Genomic DNA, 20,639 nt, shown 5'->3' with positions numbered 1-20,639 from the left:
ACTATAGAGGTCCTCGGAAGAAATAGGCATGACTTTATTAAAGTGAATTTGGCTGTTTGGAAAGGACAGCAAATCCCTTGGAATCAGAAACTGTATGTCTCTTTTGGTGTGGCTTGAGGTTCTCTGAAAACAGGGCAAGTCACCCCTGCCTTGGAGCTTAGTATCAGCAAATCCTATTTGAAACTGTAAGAACAAGTATTGATAAACAGATTTAGTATTTCATACTCTTGATTCTCCATAATCTTTTCAGACCCACCCCTGAAGAGTGATGCTTTGTGAGCTTATAAATTAAGTAAACAGTAACTAGATGTGCTCATGCACATAATTGGCAACCAGAGTCTCTCTTTATGGGAGGCCAAGATTTCACTCCTTAGACAGAGATTGCCTTGCATTGATCATAACTTTGGCTCTTTTTCTCTGCACTGCCCTTTATTGTCTTAATTCTCTGATAGAACCTTAACTCCCAATGTCTCAGAATGAGGTTCTGCTGTTAGGTGGATTTGTTGAGAAGGTGTTGGCACAAACCACAAGTGCTAGATTCAAGGTTGGCAGCAGAACCAAGGTGGTGAGTAATGAGTGTCTTATGAGCATTTATAATAGTGAACAAAGTTAAAAAAATCCCTATTTTCATAGAAATTACATACACACAATACGCACATACAAATTCTGTGTGTAGAGAGAGAACACATATTTCCATACCAGGAATTGATAATCCTTCTGAAGAAAGACAGGGATGAGAGGTGCCTAGGGGACTCAGTCAGTTAAGCATCAGACTTCATCTAAGGTCATGATCTCATGGTTTGTGAGTTCAAGCACCGTGTCAGGCTCTGTGCTGACAGCTTAGAGCCTGGAGCTTGCTTTGGATTCTGTGTCTCCCTCTCTATCTGTCTATCCCCTGCTTGTGCCCTCTCTCTCTCAGAAATAAGTAACTTGGGGCGCCTGGGTGGCTCAGTTGGTTGAGTGTCCGACTTCAGCTCAGGTCATGGTCTCACAGTCCGTGGGTTCAAGCCCCACATCGGGCTCTGTGTTGACAGCTCAGAGCCTGGAGCCTGTTTCAGATTCTGTGTCTCCATCTCTCTTTGGCCTACCCCCGCTTGCTCTCTGTCTCTGTCTCTCAAAATAAAGACATAAAAAAAATTAAAAATAAATAAATAAACTTAAAAAAAGAAAGAAAAACAGAGATGAGTAAAGAGACAGAATGAGGGGTGTTGTGGGGGATGGATGGGAACTCTTTCCGGTGAGGAAGCCATCTTTGATGGGGTGACACTCGAACAGGACTCTGATTATCAGTACTTGTTTCTGCAGTTTCAAATAGCATTCACTAATGTTTAGCTCTGAGACAGGGGTGTTCTGTTTTGGGAGAGCCCCAAGCCAAGCCAAAATACCTAAGGAACAGCAAGGCTGCAGGCCTTGAGTCTGTGTGGTGGGCTCCATGAGATGATAAAGGCCCCTGGACCAGAAGGGGAGGGAGCTGGGAACAGGTAAGGGCTTAAAAGTTAGCCAAGCCCAGAGCATGGAGGCCATCACAGATAAAAGTAAAGACCCTGGATTTTATTCAAGGTTTTTGCTCCTCCTGAGCAGGAAACAGCCACCATCAGATTTACTTAGAAGGATTACCTGGCTGCTCTGTGGAGAGGAAACGAGACTCTTGGTGGGGAGAGAGGGACAGAGTAGAACAGAGGGCCCCAAATGTCAGCAAGCCCTCAGTCTACTGGAAGGGGAAGACTATATCAGAAGCCCAGCCTGTTCTGAGTTACTTTTACAGAGGTCACTGCAAGCAGTGATCATTTCTGATTGAGACTTTCCTGGTTTCAGCTCCTTTAGGATTACCAGAAGGAAGTTTTCCCCAGTCACGTTTTCTCTCCCAGCCTTTCTTTTCTTCCACTCTTTCTGGATTTTTCTGTCATTTCTGTAAAGATAGTCAGTGTTTCTCAATCTAATTTATTTCTCAGACCTTTTTTTTTCTTTTTGCCGCTGTGATTCTCCTATAGTTCCACTGAGGATCCGTTTCTTCAAATGCACTGTCCCCCATAGGCCGAATCTCAGGTACATTTAAAGCCCCTCATTGAAGGCTGGGTATGTTCCACTGGAGCAGGGAAAGGAAAAAGAAAAGACAAGAATATTTATTGAGAACTTGCAGTGTGCCTGATGCTGCACTTGCCTATAGTTATATACATATGTATAATTTCATTTAATTCTAGATGAGGAAATGAGGATTACAGGGAAATCTTAGACTCCACTTCTAAAGGTTATTCTCACTTTCCATTCTCCTCTGGTGTTCTCAGATTGCTTCCTTGGCTTTTATGGCTTCTTGAGCCTCGGCCCTTCATTCTGACAACCGGGGCCATCAGTCTATCAGCAGCTATTTACTTAGGCTCCCCTGAGCTGAGACAGTCATAGAACGAGGGTGACGATATTAACACCTTTCATCCCCTAGGACGTGCCAGGATGATCGCTAAATTCTTGATGGCTCTTGAATGAGAAATATTTCTTAAACAGAAATAAACTAGATGTCGTAATGCCTTTCTTTGGCTTCTGTTTTGCATGCAAGGATTAGAAAGCGCTCGGGGCATTGGGGTCTCCTCAAGAAGACTGAGGACTATGCTGACTTAGGAAAGAAATTCTCCATTTCTCCCTCTCAGCAGTTCCCTGTTACTCAGCACAGTGCCTGGCGCATGGAAGGGAGGTGATGTCCCAAGGTGTTTTCCCTCTCCCCTGCTCCGTTTTGAGGTGTCCACCAGCATGCCTGGAACGCTGTGTCCATATGACTCCAGATATCCACCCTTTGGCAACCCAATGGTACAGTGAAACGTAGAGTTACAAACAACCCAGAAATTCCAGCTCTAATAGTCTGTGTTGGAAGACATGTATGTAACACAGTGCAATGTAGAGAGAGCTAGGCAATGAATAACATCTTATGCCAGGTGAGGAAGTTTGTGCTTTATCTTGAGGATAATGGAGAGGAGCCACCGAAGGGTTCTAGGTAGGAGTGGGAATTATAATCACAGTTGAATTCTAAAGTTTATTTATTTATTTTAAGAAAGAGAGAGTATGTGTGTGCAAGCAGGGAAGGGGCAGAGAGAGAGGGGGAAGGAGAGGGGCAGATGGAGGGAAGGGGAATCTCAGGCAGGCCCTGTGTTATCAACCCAGAACCTGACCTGGGGGTTCAGTCCCACAACCATGTTAAAAAAAAAAAAAAAAAAAAAAAAAAAAAAAAAAAAAAAAAAAAAAAAAAAAAAAACCATGAGATCATGACCTCAGCTGAAATCAAGAGTGGGACGCTCAACCAACTAAGCCATCCAGACCCCCACCCCTGTCCCCAAGTTGCATTTTAGAAGAATCACCAAGGAAGGAGTGCAGGAAACCTAGCTGGGAGTGGGAAGATTTCAAGAATGGACTTCCAAGAGGAACCGCTGGATGGCTATCTGACCTGGAACTCATGAGAGAAAGGGGCAGGAAACACGAGCATATATTTGAAAGTCCTCAGCCCTAGATGGTACCTGGAACCATGAGAGGAAGATGGGATCACCCAAGGGTATGGGAAGAGGGACAAGTCTCTGAGACACTTAAAATATTTAAGGGACAAATAACGAAAGAGAACCAGCTGGAGAGGAGGTAGGAAGACCAAAGGAGTATAGTGTCTGGAATCGAAGGAAAGAGAACCAGTAAGAAGTGTTCAAATGGTGCAGAATAAAGAGAATTCAAGTAAGACAAAGGCAGGAGATGGTCCGTTGGAGTTGGCAGCAAAGGCTGCCGTTCCACACTGTGGGACTGATTTCAATAGACTAAATACTGCAGTGGGTCAAGAGGTGAGGAACTGGAAAACACACAGACTTGCTCAACTTCTGGAAAGAACACACGTGTCTTCTGCTAGACCATGTATGATGATTTTTGCCTTGAAATATGGTCATTACACTTCTGGACTGCTCAAGAATCCAAAGAATTAAGTGATTTATAGAGTGTGAGGAGAGAGTAGAGATTCCAGGGGTTCTGTCCTCATTTAAGATTATAAGCAATAAAGTCTGAAAACAGTCCCCCGGCTCTTGGATTTTTCAAAGCTAGAAATGAATTTCCTATGAGGAGAAGTGAGGGGCAACTGTTTATTGTTTACCTATCCTTGTATCGTGCTCAGGCTCTATATTGAATCTGCATAGCAGCCTGTAAGGGAAAAGAATTAGCCCTGAATACAGAAAAGTGAACGAAGCTTAGTGGGGGTTGTATACCTGGCCGCCCCGCTGCTACACGGTGAAGTCATTTGTGACTGTTGCGACTGTATTTTCTTCATCACATGCAGTGGGACCAGGGCAGCAGGAATTTCTCCCTCTGACGGAAGATATAGGAGCTTGGAGTTTGTGAGAGGAAGGGAGGAGCACACACTTGAAACAGTTAATGTGTGATTCCCGAGCTGGAAGAGGTCAGACCGCCATTTGAGAAGGAATTGTTAAAAAAAAAAAAAATACAAAATAAATACAAAATGAAACCGAGTCAGAACCAAAGAAGGCATCATGTAAGGTTAAAATTATGTGAATAATGATGTGCATTTGTTATTATAATGTTCTCCAAGTGCATTTCATTTTGAATGATATACTCAGATAGCACACATGGTAAGGTATAATTGAAAAAACGTGCAGGAGAATGGCTGCATTCAAAGAATAAACATACAGCTGTGAGGAGGTTAGGAGTCAAAGGGGTAAGCATATGGCCCGTCCCCCAGGGATCTCATTAGTGCATGAGTGACCATATATGTACGAGGCTAAACGAATCTCACTGTTTGCAAAGACCCACAGTAAATGAGACAATGACAAATCAATAGTAATTAGGCCTATAGGTTCTTATTGACCCAGATGTCTGAAACCAAATGCCCTGCCCTGAGATTCCTTGAGAGGCAAATGAAAAGATTTATAGACGTGCGCTTTAAAAAAAAAAAAAAAAGCCTTTTAAGAGCACTGATGGTATTCTGAAGTGGGATATTGCTAGAATCAGTGTAGACTCTGGATTCTGGCTCGGAAGGACATTCTTGTGGCTTTTATTGTCAACGTTTCTTTTAGACCATGAGCAGAGAGAGTTGGGAAACCGAACACCAGGATATGATTGTATTCTACGCAGGTATATGGCTGTGGCCCTACCTTCCAGGGGGTGGCTTCCAGGGTTCTTCGCCTAACACTGTCAGAGAATCATGGTAAAACAGAGTTGGAATATAGGCTTTGACAAGCCTCTTCTGATCTGGGTTATAGAGATGGCTTCAGAATCACACAGAGAAGGGGTTATTTAAATTTGGACTCGGTCACGTGTCTTCACTTCTTTGAGCATCTTTCTGTAAAAGCATGTTAATGGTACTTGGCTCACTGGGCTGGGGATGAAGGCCTGTCAGGGAGCAACAGTTATATTGTTGTGGCTGGTGAGCCTTTCCCCAACACTATCATTATCCTCCTGATACGGTCCAAAGCAGAAGGTTTTACAGATGGGGATGAGGTATCACAGCAAGAAGCAGAGATTGCCTAGCCAGCAGGGCTACCCTTCCACCCAGCATTCCTTGTGCATATGCTCGCGCACGGACGTACTCACTCACTCCTGCACTTACATGGAGCACTTTTGCTTTTCTATCCTTTCTTTATTGGAGTTCCACATACAATTTTTATTTGACCAGGCACGCCTGGCTGGCTCAGTCGGTTAACCTCTGACTTCAGTGCAGGTCACGATCCCATCATTCATAGGTTCGAGGCCCACGTCGGGCTCTGTGCTCATGGCTCAGAGCCTAGATCCTGCTTCGGATTCTGTGTAACCCTCTCTCTCTGTCCCCCCCCCCCACTTGCATTCTGCAAGTTCTCTCAAAAATAAATAAACGTTATATGGGGCGCCTGGGTGGCTCACCCGGTTAAGCTTCCGACTTTGGCTCCGGTCATGATCTCACGGTCCGTGGGTTTGAGCCCTGCTTCATGCTCTGTGCCGACAGCTCAGAGCCTGGAGCCTGAGATTCTTTGTCTCACTCTCTCTCTGATCCTCCCCTGCTCACGTTATCTCCATTTCTCTCTCAAAAAATAAATAAAACATTAGAAAATAAATGTTATAAATTTTTTTTTAATTTATTTAACAAAAGAGTTTGAAAACCATAGCTCTAGTTTTTTGCTTCTTTCTTTAAAGTTAGTTTAGAAAACTTTCGGGAACTTCATGCGCTCCATGGGAACATTCAGTGTCACAAAACTGGAACTAGAAATCCCTGAGCTACATTCCTAAAGCATTCTTAACATTCAGATACTGTCATCTTGAGTACCTTAGATATTGCCCTCCATTAGACAATGATTTCCTATACTTTTCTTCCTGCCATTGTTCAAGCCATATTTTTCATCTTTAAAGAGATCTTTTTGAGGTCACCAGTGCCAAGAGGCATGGATTCCACTCTCTGATAAACCCACTTTCCCCTCAAATCGTTGGTACAAGACTTTGAGAAGGAAGCACAGTTAAAGAGGGGAAGGATGACCAAATTTAATCTCTGTGCCTTGCAGTAAGAGTCAGCTCAATGAGATAGGTATTATGATACCCATTTTATACGGGATAACTGAAGTTCAGAGAGGGCGAGTTACTGGCCATGCCACCCAGCCACTGATCTGAGCCAGGACTACTTTAGCTCCTAGTCTCCTCCCCTCTGTCTCCCTCTCCCCAAGACTGTGGCGACTGTGAGGTGGTGTGACCCCCTCATCCTACACCCAAAGAGACTGAGCCTTAGAAAGAAGAAAGAACAAATGTGATAGCATTTAGTGCCTTTGGGTCAGAAGTCGAGTCTCCTAATTCCTGATCTAACCTCATTCCAGTGTCCTGTCACTTCCTGTGGCCCGACTCCTGTGCTGAGTCCAAGAACTTAGGTTTATATTGGTCACCCCATCGTTATTGTTACAATTAGCAATACTAAGTTTTAAGAAATCTTTTACATATGTACAGTATTGTACCTTTTACAAAATACTGCATCTTCATATGCATAGCCTCCTTTGATCTTCCAATAACCCTATGAGGTAAGTTGGACAGGGATTATGATATCTGTTTTGACAGATGTGAAGAAAGTGGTTCAGAAAGTTTGAATAACTTTATCATGGTAACACACCTACTAGGGGTAAAGCCACCCCTGGAGCTGGTCTTTCGATTCCAAGCCTTTCCCACTTTGCACCAGAACATGCTGGCTCTTCTGGGTGATGGCACAGCATGATCTGAGAGTGCTGAATGCTGGTTGCTGGGGTTTGGGTAATTTCTCTGCTGAAGGTTTGGGACTCTGCTTTGTTTGTGGATCTGATGGGGAAGTACAAATCGTTTCTTTCTTCAGAACAGTTTGCCTCCCGACCCTACCCCCCTTTTAAAAACAAAATCAATGTCTCTTCCAGATGCCAAAGTGTATATGCATATTTGAACAGTCACCTGGATCTGATTAAGAAGGCTCAGCCTGTGGGTTTCCTCACTGTTGATTTACATGTTTGGCCAGATTTCCATGGCAACCGGTCTCCCTTAGCAGATCTGACACTAAAGGGCATGGTAAGTAACAGCCAGTCCTTGCACGAAGGTGCAGGCAGGCCAAAGGGCTACAAAGTTTGGGAGAAGCAGAGTAAGGAGAAAGGAAAGGAGGAAAAATAAACAAGACGGGCCAAGGGCACACAGGCTTCTTGCAGATGCATCACTTGTTGCGAAGGCTCTTGCCACTCCACAGGGCGAGCTGCTGAAACTTCTCATTGTTGCTGCGCCAACCTTGAAAGTGTTAAAAGCAATATTTCCTACATTGAGCTACCGCTGCCTCTTTGTCCTGTGGAGCGGCTGGAAGTCATGAGCCCCCGTCTGTGTGATTTTTCTTATTGAAATCAGTTTGCAGAGTCATGTTTTCTGTCTGCATCCCCAGGCTCCCCGGTAAATAAGTGGTAAATATTACCACCCATGGTCTTGATTGCTATAACCACACGCCTGCTCCAGCTCTGAGTCAGAGCTGTTCAGAGTGCATGTTAACATTATTAGGATTTCAGATTAAGCTTTGCTAAAAGGAAAAGAAAATGAATAACTCATACTGATGGATAAATTCAGCTGCTGGTGACCTTTGGGGTCACTGATGGTGCAGAAGATTGTGGGCCTCCTGGAGAGGGGCCAGGATGAACTTGTGGCAGAGTTCACAGTCTCCTCAACTAAGATAGAACACCCTGGTGGCCAGGCAAGATTAGGGGGCGGAGTGTAGGTAGTATAGCCATCGAGAATCGTATTTGAGGTTGGAAGAAGCACATTCAAGCTAGGGAAAGAACACAGCTTCAGTTCCCAGAAGCCAAGAGGGGCCACAGATAAGAAAATAAACCAGGAACTCAGAATCCAGGAAGAAGTCAAGAAGCAGAATGTGCAGTGAATGGAGGCGGGGAGTTCAGGATGGACGCCATGAGCAGTGCAGGGTTTACACCGAGTGATGGAGCAGGCGGCTGGCTTTAAGAACTTCGAGACTCAAAAATCTGTGGTTTTGTGGTTGACTGTATTGAGATCATTTTAAATGTTTTTATGATGCTAGCAGGAAGACCTGGTTTTTATTCTCATTACCCAGTTGATATAATCAATGTCTGCTAATAAAAGGGGAGTGGAAGGAAAAGAAAAGAAAATTGGACACAGCAGAAGTTACGTCTGTCTGGCGTCCGTGAAACGTGCCCACACCACAGATAATGAGCTTGGCCCCCTTACTCGGCCTGCAGAAGCAGGAGAGGAATGTCAGGAGAGGGCCATGTGGCCACAAGCTGCAGCCAGAAAGCTGCACTTGCAGATAACTGACTCCTGGGTACAAACAGGTTGGGGAAGAACACATTTTGTATGGGTACACGAGTGAGTGACTTAATTGGAGACAAATATCTGAAGACAAGTGTGATGGCCCTTTAACATGTTCAAGATGTCAAGAAGCATGACCAGTTCATAAAATGACCCGAGAACAGTGCAGGGCTATGGAGTGAAATGATCATGGGTCTGGAGCCGGTGGACTTGGATCTGGAGTCCTTCCCTCTCTTGTCAACTTCTGTCATACCCAGCCTCAGTACCCAGCGTGGCCAGACTCATGGCTCCCAGTGGCTTTTCTCTGTGCCTTAAAACCAAGCCTGACATACAAAGACTTAAGAATTACCATCATAAGGATATTCTTGTAAAGGTAACCTGAATCCAGAATATAATTCCAAAGGAGCCAATAGAGAGTTTTGAAGAATGCCTGCCTCATTATGATAAATACAGCTAAGTACATACTCACCAAAGGAGACTTCGTACCATGGGGACAAACGCCCAATTGTATCAGAAAATCCTAGTATGTTTATTTTTTAAAAAGTTTTGTATCATGTACTTTTTCTTAACAATGATTTCCTTTTGTAACTGTCCTTGGGTTGGGCTTACATTGGAATAGCTGTCACTCCATGAATTTATATCACATCACTAGAAAGAGAAGGTAACCTCAATAAGACAAAAAGAAGGAAATTCTGGACTAAAAATTTCTCCCAATATTTCTTTTCTTTTTACTCCTGTTTCTTTTTCTTCTTTTTCAAGAAAGAGCAAGGGGCAGAGGGACAGAGAGAGAGAGAGAGAGAGAGAGAGAATCCCACAAGGAGCAGAGGGGATTTTTTTGAGAGAGAGGAAGGGACAGAGAAGTAGGGCTCATGTTTGCCCAAAATAGGGCATGAGCTCATCCAGTGCGGGACTCGAGATCGAACCATGAGGTCATGACCTGAGCCAAAGTCAGATGCATAAATGACTGACCCACCCAGCCCCCCTGCCAATATTTCTTTCCTTCAGTTTCAGATAACATCAAACTAATCACCCTGAAATCTCTAGTATCATGTTATCATTTGTCAGAACCTTCCAATGACTACTGTCTCCACCACTCATTCAGTAAATCTTTATTTGGGACCTAGAAACACCAAGCACTGCTGTAGATACAGTAAGGTACAACAATTCATATATTCATAGAGCATGTTTCAGGGGAGGAAGGAAAGTGCTTGATAGAATGTATACTTAGCAACTAGAATTGTCAGGCTAATCCCAGTAGGGAATAGAACATACATGCTTTCTTCTTTTGGCTTCTGAAACATTTCTCTGGACATATACTAAGTACTTACTAGGTACTTAATTGATAGTCAACATGGAGATAAGAAGAAACCACTTATTGCTTTAAAAACATATATATGAACAATTTGCTAATATTAAATAGATTGGTTGCTACTCTTAGTAGCCATATGATATATACTTAATACCAATATTAATAATGTCCAGGTAAATGAAGCAAAGAGGTTTCCATTTTATCCTAATTATGAAGACATTTGCTCATCAATTAATTAATTATTCAAACTAATACAAGCCTTTTATAGTTGCTGGGGGATATAAGAGTAACTAGATATAATTCCAACTGTCAGGAACATTACTGTCGGGGTGAGGGCAGGGCAGACAGAATACATAAACAGGTGATACTGGGTCAAGCCACAGGTGCCACTTCCTGTCCAGCGCTCCCTGGATGTGTGGGAGATGACTGCTCAGCCTCGTCTCAGAAGTCAGGAAAGGCTTCAGACTGGAGGTGACATTGACATTGGGTCAATGAGTGAGACAAGGAAGAGAGTTTGGAACCGGGAAAACCATAGTAAATGCAGTGTTCTCGAGAGGAGGAAAACATGGAATGTGAACGCCTTTGATTTTGGTTCCCTGTATCATTATCTAAGCAGTGCTAGGTAGCATTTAACGTTTTACCTTGGTAGTAAAAAAAATAATCTCAAGAGAACCACTGGATGCTCTGCACTCCTACCGTCTAGCACTACATTCGCCCAGTTCTTCATTCTCCCCTCGGTTGACCCTTGTATCTTAGTTACCCATTCATTCATTCAACACATGCTTATTGATCACCTACTATGAACACAAAGAAAAAAGAAACTAGGGTGGTCCCAAGTTCACATAAAGGCAGGGAGGTAATGACTGTGCCTGTGTGTGTGTGTGTGTGTGTTTGTTCTGTGTGTGTGTACAAACATTATGCAGGGTGATCCCTGTGGTACAGGTACCTGTGCAAGCCAAACCGGTCACTCACTGGATGTCTGGCTTTGAATGATTTTTTTTTTACGTGGCATTTGAGCATTAAGCCCTGATACAGCCTTTCTCTACTTCATTTGAAAATACATGTGAGGATGCAAAAAAAAACCATAAACTCAGGCTGACTTTGAAAATTCACATATTAACATGTCATTCAACTAGCAACACTAACATGGACAGTCTCAGAACCTGGGAAGATCTTCCAGAGTCTTAAAGGCTACCTGGACCTCATTTGATAAATATAATATATGACACAGAACAAAGTGAACCTCCAGCCTTGCAAGAGTTTGGACGTCTCTACTTTCTGCTCCTTGGCTTAATATCACAAGGTCCCTTTAAGCCTCAGAACAGGGCAGGCCTCCCTCTACTCTGCTGCCAATGGTTAGCATGGTTTGTTGTTTTGGAAGCAGCCAGTGAGTTTAATTTCCCAGAACTCTCCCACAACCCCGGACCTTATCTTCCCTTTCAGTTCAGTCCGTCAGAAAACTGCCAACCCTAGAGGCCAGCGGGGCAGGAAGACTGATCTGAGGTGACTGGTGCTGCCCTGAGTTCTGAGGATCTGGAGTAAAACTGTTAGTGGGACATAGATAGGAAAAGATGTGAGTTTGGAGGAGGGCTAGGTTTGCACGTCTGCTGTCTGTTCTAAGGTTAGACAACCAGGTACCAAAGCTTCCCAATAGAAGCTGTTAATTTAAAACAAATTTGTTTTTAAATAGGGGCTCCTGGGTGGCTCAGTCAGTTTAAGCGTCCGACTTCGGCTCAGGTCATGATCTCACGGTTTATGAGTTCAAGCACTGCATCAGGCTTTGTGCTGACAGCTCAGAGCCTGGAGCCTGCTTCAGAATCTGTGCCTCCCTTTTCTCTGCCCCTCCCCCACTAGTGCTCTGTATGTCAGTGTTTCAAAAACAGATAAACATTAAGAATTTTAAAAAAACAAAACACAACTGCTGGACTCTGGGAACTGGCAACTAGCTTTAGATGTGAAGAGGCAAATCCAAGTTGCAGTGAGTGGGGTTTAAAGTGAATCATGTGTCCTGTCTGCTGGGAAACACTGAATAAGTGTAGCTCTCTAGTTGAAATGAATAAAAAAATAATAAAGCGAGTCCATTAGAAAACACATGTTGCATACAAAGCAGAAGAAGTGCCATTGGAACACAGGAAAAGGCCTCTTACAGAATTAGTTACTACTGAAACCAAAAGAAAATATTAAAAACTCTTTGGCATATTCAGTAGGTTTTTGTTTTTGTTTTTGTTTTGATTGTTTGTTTAAGGGCACATCTCTATGAAATACGACGGAAACTTAGTGGAGAAAAAAGTGAGCTCAGATGGAAAGCCAGTGGAATGAGAAAAAAAGGAAATGACAAAGACAACTAAAAACACAGTAGCAGAATTAAAACATGCATGGAAGTTAATAAGAAACAATTTTTACAAAGAAAATAAGATCAGAACTGCCATATGACCTAGCATATATTTAACATTTTTAGAAAAACATTTTGAGGATAGGGACTGCCGATGGCTTGTTCACTTTTTAAATTTCATCAGTGTTTAGGGGCGCCTCGGTGGCTCAGTCGGTTAAGCTTCCGACTCAGGCTCAGGACATGATCTCACGGTTTGTGGGTTTGATCTCCACGTGGGTCTCTGTGCTGACAGCTCAGAGCCTGGAGCCTCCTTCAGATTCTGTGTCTCCACTCTCTGCCCATCCCCCAGTCTGTCTGTCTGTCTCTCTCTCTCTCTCAAAAAAAAAAATAAGTAAACATTAATATTTCCAGCAGTGTTTAGATCAAAGACAGGCATTGAATAATTGCCTTCTGGATAACCAGTCATTTCACTATTTATTTGTCAAGGAAGGAATGAAGAGTGACCTGCCCAAAGTCACAGTGCCAAGAAATGGTACCCCTCGATAAAAATGTGACTGACTTTGAGCATGCACACCCCTACAGGGCTGCCTTAACTCATAGCTCAGGACTTTTGTGTGATGCGCTGGGGACTGTGAGATGGGAGTCCTAACCCCTCACGCATGGTTTCACACTCAGCCACACTCCTCAGCCTAGTCCTCACTGCCCTACTCTGAAACCTGGCCTTCTCACTTTCTCCCATGCTTGTCCTTACCCTGGCCCTTGGGTTTAAGCTCTGACCTCTTCCTTTCTCTCCTCACTAATGGTTCTTGTTTCCTTCACACCCTCATGGACTCAGATTTCAGAAGGAATCAGCACTCCTGCTTTGACCTGGCTATAAACTCTTCTGCTTTAGCACTGCCTTCCCTCGTAAGTAGGAACAGGGCATAATCCAGGAATCTTTCCATTATGCATGAGAACATCATTTTCTTTTGTCCTGGTCACAGTTGGCTCCCTGCCATGCACATGGCTGCTTCATTTCTCCTTCTGTGATTGACCTGTGGCACCGAGCTAAAAAGAGATGGAGGTTAGGGGTGTGGACAACTTAATAGTGTGCCTACCAAGTAGCTACCTACATAAATATGTCTCCTTTCCACTTGGTAGATTAGTTAAGGGCCCTGCATATGATGTATAAAGGAAGCAGAAGCTCGGGTCATAGCAATTAGCATCAAAACATTTAATACTGATGCCTCTAGGTTCTTTAAAAGCAAAACAAAAAATGCTCACATTGAAAGAAATGTGGCATGGTCATGCATAAAGAATGATGAAGCTGAATCCTCACCATCAGAAATGGTGGCCTGTTTTAGGTATTTTTTATGATTGTTTTTATTTTATTTTATTTTTTAATGTTCATTTTTGAGAGAGAGAGATGGAGCATGAGCAGGGGAGGAGCAGAGAGCAAGGGAGACACAGAATCCAAAGCAGGCTTCAGGCTCTGACCTAGTTGTCAGCACAGAGCCTGATGCGGGGCTCGAACCCACAAACCGTGAGATCATGACCTGAGCCAAAGTTGGACACTTAGCCAACCGAGCCTCCCAAGCGCCCCTGATTGTTTTTATTTTAAATGTTTGGTTGGGTAGTTTTTATCACTGTGAAACAGAGGGAGCCCAAGGTTTGAAGTCACATCTGCATTTGCGTCCTGCCCTGAAAATGTACCAGTTGTGAGACCTTGGAGGTTCTACCCATCAGTAGGCTGGACCCACACAGGCTTCCTTGCGCGACCATTGTCAGAATCAAAGGGAGAGACTATCACATGGTAGAGAGACAACAGCAGCAAATACTTGTGAACCTGTGGCTTCTGCTTAGGGGCCCTTATTTGCGTGTTAGAAGATGACTAGCAGGATTCCAAGTGTGGCCTTTGAATGCTAAGTAGCCTCAGCCCTGGGACCAGCTGGTCTCACCAGCCATGGAGGTCATCAGCTGTGTACAACCAGCTGCTGAAGTTGAGCAATCACTGGGTCCCTCACAGAACTGAGTTTCATACAGGTATAGAGATTAGTCTTTACTATATATAAGTCCTCAGCCTTCAATTCTCTTAACACAACGGGAAGCACTCAAATTTTGTGTACCTTACAAAACTGCCAGTGCTAGAGGCATTTAGAAAGAGCATATGCCTCTTGGTATACATGACTAGTTTCTATTCTCAGATTAATACTACCTCTTTGTTTTGGTGGTTTAAAAAAAAAAATGCTTTCCCTGAAATGTCCAGGAAGTGAATTAATCAACTGTAATCAAAGAAGCAAGTCATGTCAGAAGCGTATCAGGCCACGAAGACTCCATATTCACCAGTGGTTGAAATGTGTTTTCTCCGCTTCATTTTGCAAGTACAGCGCTACCCAGAACAGAAAGTTATTTTCTCATGCTTTGAAGAGCTGTGATTTCTAGCATAAGACCATATGCTGCTCAAACTGCTGGAGAGGCTGAGTCCTGCTCCAGCGGCTCTTCAGAGCAAGCACAGAGCCAGTGTGCACATGAAAAACTGAGACAGAGTCAGGAAAGAAGTGTTGCAAGATCTCAGCCAGTTCCCAGAGGACTGAACCCCAGCTAGAGATGGGCCTTGCTCGACAGAGTCAGACGTGGATGGAGTCAGCAACACAGATGAGTTTTTGCCAGATCTCAGGAGGAGCCAGAGGCTGTATCCCAGAGGCTTCCTCCGATGGGGAGGTGGATAACAGAGCTGGAACTCATGAGCTAACTCAAGCAGCTTTTTTCTTTACCTTTTTTTTTTGATAATTTATTTATTTTTGAGACAGAGAGAGACACAGCATGAGTGGAGGAGGGGCAGAGAGAGGGGGGGAGACACAGAATCTGAAACAGGCTCCAGGCTCTGAGCTGTCAGTGCAGAACCCGACATGGGGCTTGAACCCACGAACCGCAAGATCGTGACCTGAGCCAAAGTTGGATGCTTAACTGACTGAGCCACCCAGACACCCCTCAGGCAGCTTTTGACTGATACACTGGTCAGGCTTGCAGAGGCATGCACCTTTGAAATGGCGTTTGTTGATGATTTTGTTACAGTTCAATACTGTTTACATATTTTTGCCTCAACTGTGACACATTGAGTCGTATAACAAAGCTTAGTATCCTAAGTAGCATTTAGCTGGTGTTCCGATGATGCATTTTCTTACCAAAGCCACTAATTGAGCAGCTCCTATTCTGTTTTATGATAGGTGTCATTTTTTCCAGGACTGCAGTGTGTCAGGTACCATGACAGATGTTTTTACATGTGCCATCCCTAATATTTATAGTAGCCCTGCCTGATAGTGTTGTTGCCCCATTTAAAAGGACAGAGATGGAGTGCCTGAGTGGCTTAGTAGGTTAAGCATCAGACTCTTGATTTTGGCTCAGGTCAAATCCCAGGGTTGTGTGATTGAGCCCTGTGTTGAGCTCTGTGCTGAACGTGAAGCCTGCTTAAGATTCTCCCTCTGCCCCTCTCCCCTGCTTGTGCTTTCTCTCCACGGTTCAGAGACTCATAGCTATTTTCCTAGAGGGGAAAAAAAAAACCAGAAGTGATATTAGAACCTAGTGCACTCAAATTGAGGCCCCTGATATCCACTGGGAGGAAAAAACATTTTTTAAGGGAAAAAATGTTTTTAAAGAAAAAAAGTAAGTTTTTGTGTTTTCATACTCTTACTCTGTTTTCACTGCGTCTGCCATATTTTCTCCTCATTTTAGTGACTTTTTAATTTTTTTAATTATGTCACGTATTCACACTTGAGTTTCTTAGTGCTTTCTATCTTCCCTAACTATACCAAGCAACACATAAAACCCAGGGGAGGGAGGCAGGAGGAACATGGATTATAAATAAGAGTACTTCCCAAGGTGCTGTGGCTTAATAGAAGATGGAGGCGTGAACTGGGTAGAAATCCACTAGGAATACCCAACAGATAAATAATGAGAAAGACCTAAGGCCAAGGGACCAAGGATGGGATCCAAATTAGCATGTAAATCATTATTATGTAAATCAAGACAGGCTGAATGACACCCACTAAGAGCCAGGACAGTTGACCAGAACAGCTTTGGGATACTGGTACATGAGTACATTAAAATGGCTTAGATTTAGAGCATCAGAAACGGACAAAGATGTGACACCAGATGCCTAGTGTATTTGGGGACTAGCAAATAAACTAGTGTGACGTGTAGGGTTCACCAATAGAATAAGGCTGTGAGGGAGAATGCCAGTCAAGGCTTTGTGAGTTTATCGGTTGTCTATTGCTGCTTTAATAAATGACCATGAACTTAGAGGCTTAAATTTATTATCTCACAGTTCTGCGGGTAAGAAGCCCAGGCTGGCTCAGCTCATTTCTTTGCCTCAATTTTCTCAAGACCAGAACCAAAAGCTCATATCTGGAGGCTCTGGAAATAATCTACCAGATTCATTCAAATTGTTGGCTAGCTTGAGTTCCATGCAGTTGTAGGACTGAAGTTCCTCTATCCTGGCTGACTGTTAACCAGAGGTCCTCGGCTTCTGGAGGCCACCTGCATTTCTTTTTTATTCTTATTTATTGTTTTTTTTTTTTTCATTTTTAATGTTTATTTCTTTTTGAGAGAGCATGAGCAGGGGAGGGGCAGAGAGAGGGGGACAGAATTCAAAAGAGGCTTCAGGTTCTGAGTTGTCAGCACAGAGCCCGATGTGGGGCTCAAACCCACCAACTGTGAGAGCATGACCTGAGCTGAAATCAACTGCTTAACCAACTGAGCCACCCAGGCACCCCAAGGCCACCTGCATTTCTTGACTCCTTGCTGCCTTCGCCCATCTTCAAAGCCACCAATGGCAGATCATGTCATCCTTTGACTCTCCCTGGTTTCCATTTCTGCCTCATTTCTTCTGCCTTCTACTCTGTCACTTGACTGACTCTTCTGCTTTTAAGGGCTCATGTGATTACATTGAGTTTACACTGCATAATCAAGGATAATCTCTGTATTTTAAGGTCAGCTGGCTAATAACCAGTTTCATCTACAAAGTCCCTTTACAGCAGTGCTTAGATTAGTGTTTGATTGAGTAACTGCTGGATGGGAATCTTCGGGGGACATCTTTAGAGCTCTGCTCACTACATTGTGTTAACATGTTTATCTGCATTTCCCAAATCTGGGTGAGTTTTGGGCAATGCCAAGTGTCAGCCTCAATTCCTGATACTTACTGAAGCCTCCAAGACATTGGTTCTCTTTCTCTTCCAGGCTGCTGATCATTTCAAACCTGTTCTCCAGTCTCTGTCCTTTCTCCAGAGGTTTTCTATAAAATTATCTCTGATCCTTCTCATTTCCTTGCTGTCTCTCCATCTGCTCTGCCCTTATTATTGACTGAGCAGGCAGAACATTTTTGCTGTTCCTTTGTTTTCTGAAAAGCTTTCAAGCAATTCCCATGAGCCCTGGATACTCCATCAAGCTCTGATGACCTTAGAAAATCTCAGGACTGGGGATTCTGTTTTCTTGTCTATTGTAATATTTAGAGACCCCTTGAGATTCTATTTCCAAGCTTTTTTTTCCTTACTAACATATATAACTAATTCCTTTAAAAGGATTAAGAAGGGAAAAAGTTAGCTAACTGAATTACTCCTGTCTTTCAAAAAATAATTTCAACAATTTTAGGGCCTATCAACCTCTAATTCACAATGCCAAGGTTATGGACAACTCTTCCCACAATTTCTTGTACATTCTGACCTTGCTGAAATGCAAATTGCTGGGCCCACACCAAAGATTCAGTAAATCTGGAGTTGGAGCTCAGGAAGTCTGCATTCAGTGAAGATCCCAGGAAAAGATGAAGCGTACTCAAGCTCTCACAGCTCTTCTTTGGCAGCAAGACTTAAGGTGAAGTCCATGGCAAAATTCACCTGTTCTTACTATTTACAGAGTGAAGGAAGGTGTGTAGGTTGATAAAGACTAAGACTTCTCCGAGGAGTCCTTGCAAGTGAGTCCCCCACCGTTGTACTTGTGGGCACTTATCAGGGCCATGCTGCATGTCCACACTCCTAGGTGTCCATATCTTTAACATTATGATCTTGTTGCTGATCAACATGCATTCTGCCTTGTCTTCCCCACGCTGTGTATGCACTGGTCTTCAGTGCCCCTCATTAATACCCTGAGGGTTCCTATACTGTTAAAGGAGGTGCTTTGTTGCTGTATGCCAGTTAATGAATGGGAATGAAACCTTTGTGCATTTAAGATAAATAGAACAAACATTTAATAAGAGACAGGGAAAGAAAATCAACATTAAGTGCCATTGGCATCACAACGGTTTAGCTCTTGTAGACCCCGTATATCTTCCTGAACACATAAGACACTTCGCGAATGATTCTTAATCTTCACAAAAATGCCTTGAGGTATCATTATTCCCGCTTCACAAATGGGCTTCAGCAAGGTCACAAAACTCACACTGTTGTGCAGTCAGCTGGGAGAAGGTCAAGCTCTGATCCCACGTGTCTTCCTCCATAGGTTGTCTTCTTTCCACTCACCCACACATCTCTTCCAAGCTCAGAAACTCCACATAAGCATTTTTTTTTATTTTTCTTTTAATATTTATTCATAATTGAGAAACAGAGAAACAGAGCATGATCATGGGAGGAGCAGAGAGAGGGGGAGACACAGAATCCGAAGCAGACTCCAAGCTCTGAGCTGTCAGCACAGAGCCCGATGCAGAGCTTGAAGTCACAAACAATGAGAACATGACCTGAGCCAAAGTCGGACGCTCAACCAACTGAGCCACCCAGGAACCCCAAGCATTTTTTAACCATATCATCATGATAACGGTTGAAGCCGTAGTTTGCATCTCTTTGGCCACCATATGCAGCTTTCACACATCTCTAAGTAATAATTATAAATGTTTTCTCTTACAGTTCTCCATGTTACACAATAGCAAAATAAATAAAATGTGCTTACCGGTGCAACTCTTGCATGGGGCTTCCCCACACATTGCACTGTCTTGCCCAAACATTCAAAACAGGCATATGCACATCTTCTGTAATCACACTCCTTCCACTTAGGCTTTCTTCACACTTCCTCTTATTGATGGAATAATTCAGCCTTCAGTTAGGGATATCTGCTCATCTGTCGCATCTCAGCTTTCTCACTGGTTACAAAGCTGTGTTTCCCCCAGGACATCCCTGGCATTCCTGGGGTACTGTGGCCACTTCCCTACCAAGATGGCTCCCAGTGGGCCTCTGTAGCCTCCTAAGTGGTCCACATGGAAGACATTCCTTAGAAAGTTCTATCTTGGTCAACAGCCATTTGACTTTTGCCAAGGCAAGTCACTAGTATTTGGGAGAAAACTCAAATGGAATTCATGATGATTGGCCCTTCTAGAGTCTCCATCTGGTTATCAGATGAGATGTCAAGCAAGCAGGGCCCCAGACCATAGTAACTTCACACTTTAGAGAGAAATGTTTTCCACTGAGTCACATTTCAACTCCCTGGCCCTGGTGTTAGTGGTAAGGAAATGTTGGAGATGGTGTGGGAGAGCTGTGCATGCTTATTCCCTCTCATTGCTGAGTGCCTTCTTCCTTAGAATAATGTTTTCTTCCTTGAAGTATAGGTATGTTTTTGTCACCCATTGTCACCCATGCTATGTCTATTTTGCCCAAGCTACTAGCAAGCTTAGGAGTTAAATTTAGTGCTCCTTTACACGATCTCATTCTTAGTTTCTGGAGAAAAGAAACTATCTTCTCTTTCCTCCTCTATGATTTCTGAGCTCTGGAGGCACTAGAAATTTAGAGAAGAGGCCATGATCCTTTTTTTTCTTGAATACCATTACTTTGGGGGAGTTCACATGAATGTTTACTGAGGGATAAGAAAATAAAATCTGGGGGCACCTGGGTGGCTCAGTTGGTTAAGCGTCCCGCTCTTGATCTCAGCTCAGGTCTTGATCTCAGGGTCGTGAGTTAAAGCCCCACACTGGGCTCCATGCTGGGTGTGGAATATAAATAAAAAGTTTAAAAAGTAGTAAAAAAAGAAAATGAAATCTGGTGATACTGAATCCAGTCTGTCTAATGGGTTTTTACTAATCAAGAAGGATATCAGAACCAGTTACATTATCAATGTGATCCATGGCACCTGGGTTCCCAGTTAATTAATAGGAGAATGTGTCTCATGTACAAAGTCAGATTTCTTCCCCACCCATCACAATTTATCTAGATCTGGTCTTCAGGACCCACCTACAGGGAACTGTGAGTCTGCCAAGCATACACTTAACTCAGTCAC

General features: G+C 43.4%; 1 protein-coding gene across 8 annotated transcripts in view; it reads left to right on the top strand.

Moving 5' to 3' along the window:
• The window catches only part of FGGY (FGGY carbohydrate kinase domain containing), a 426,891-nt gene that overhangs the window by 311,727 nt on the left and 94,525 nt on the right, over nt 1–20,639 (top strand). For all 8 annotated transcript variants that reach the window (XM_039238811.1, XM_039238799.1, XM_039238806.1 and 5 more), the window contains one exon: nt 7,371–7,518. In XM_039238811.1, coding sequence (XP_039094742.1) covers nt 7,371–7,518 — 148 coding nt within the window. The remainder of the gene's footprint in view (nt 1–7,370; nt 7,519–20,639) is intronic.

The sequence above is a fragment of the Hyaena hyaena genome, unplaced genomic scaffold (assembly GCF_003009895.1).
Source record: "Hyaena hyaena isolate Hyena2069 unplaced genomic scaffold, ASM300989v1 scaffold_5, whole genome shotgun sequence".
Lineage (NCBI taxonomy): Eukaryota > Metazoa > Chordata > Mammalia > Carnivora > Hyaenidae > Hyaena > Hyaena hyaena.
The sequence above is the reverse complement of the archived record's forward strand: the minus strand, read 5'-3'. Positions and strand labels throughout refer to the sequence as shown.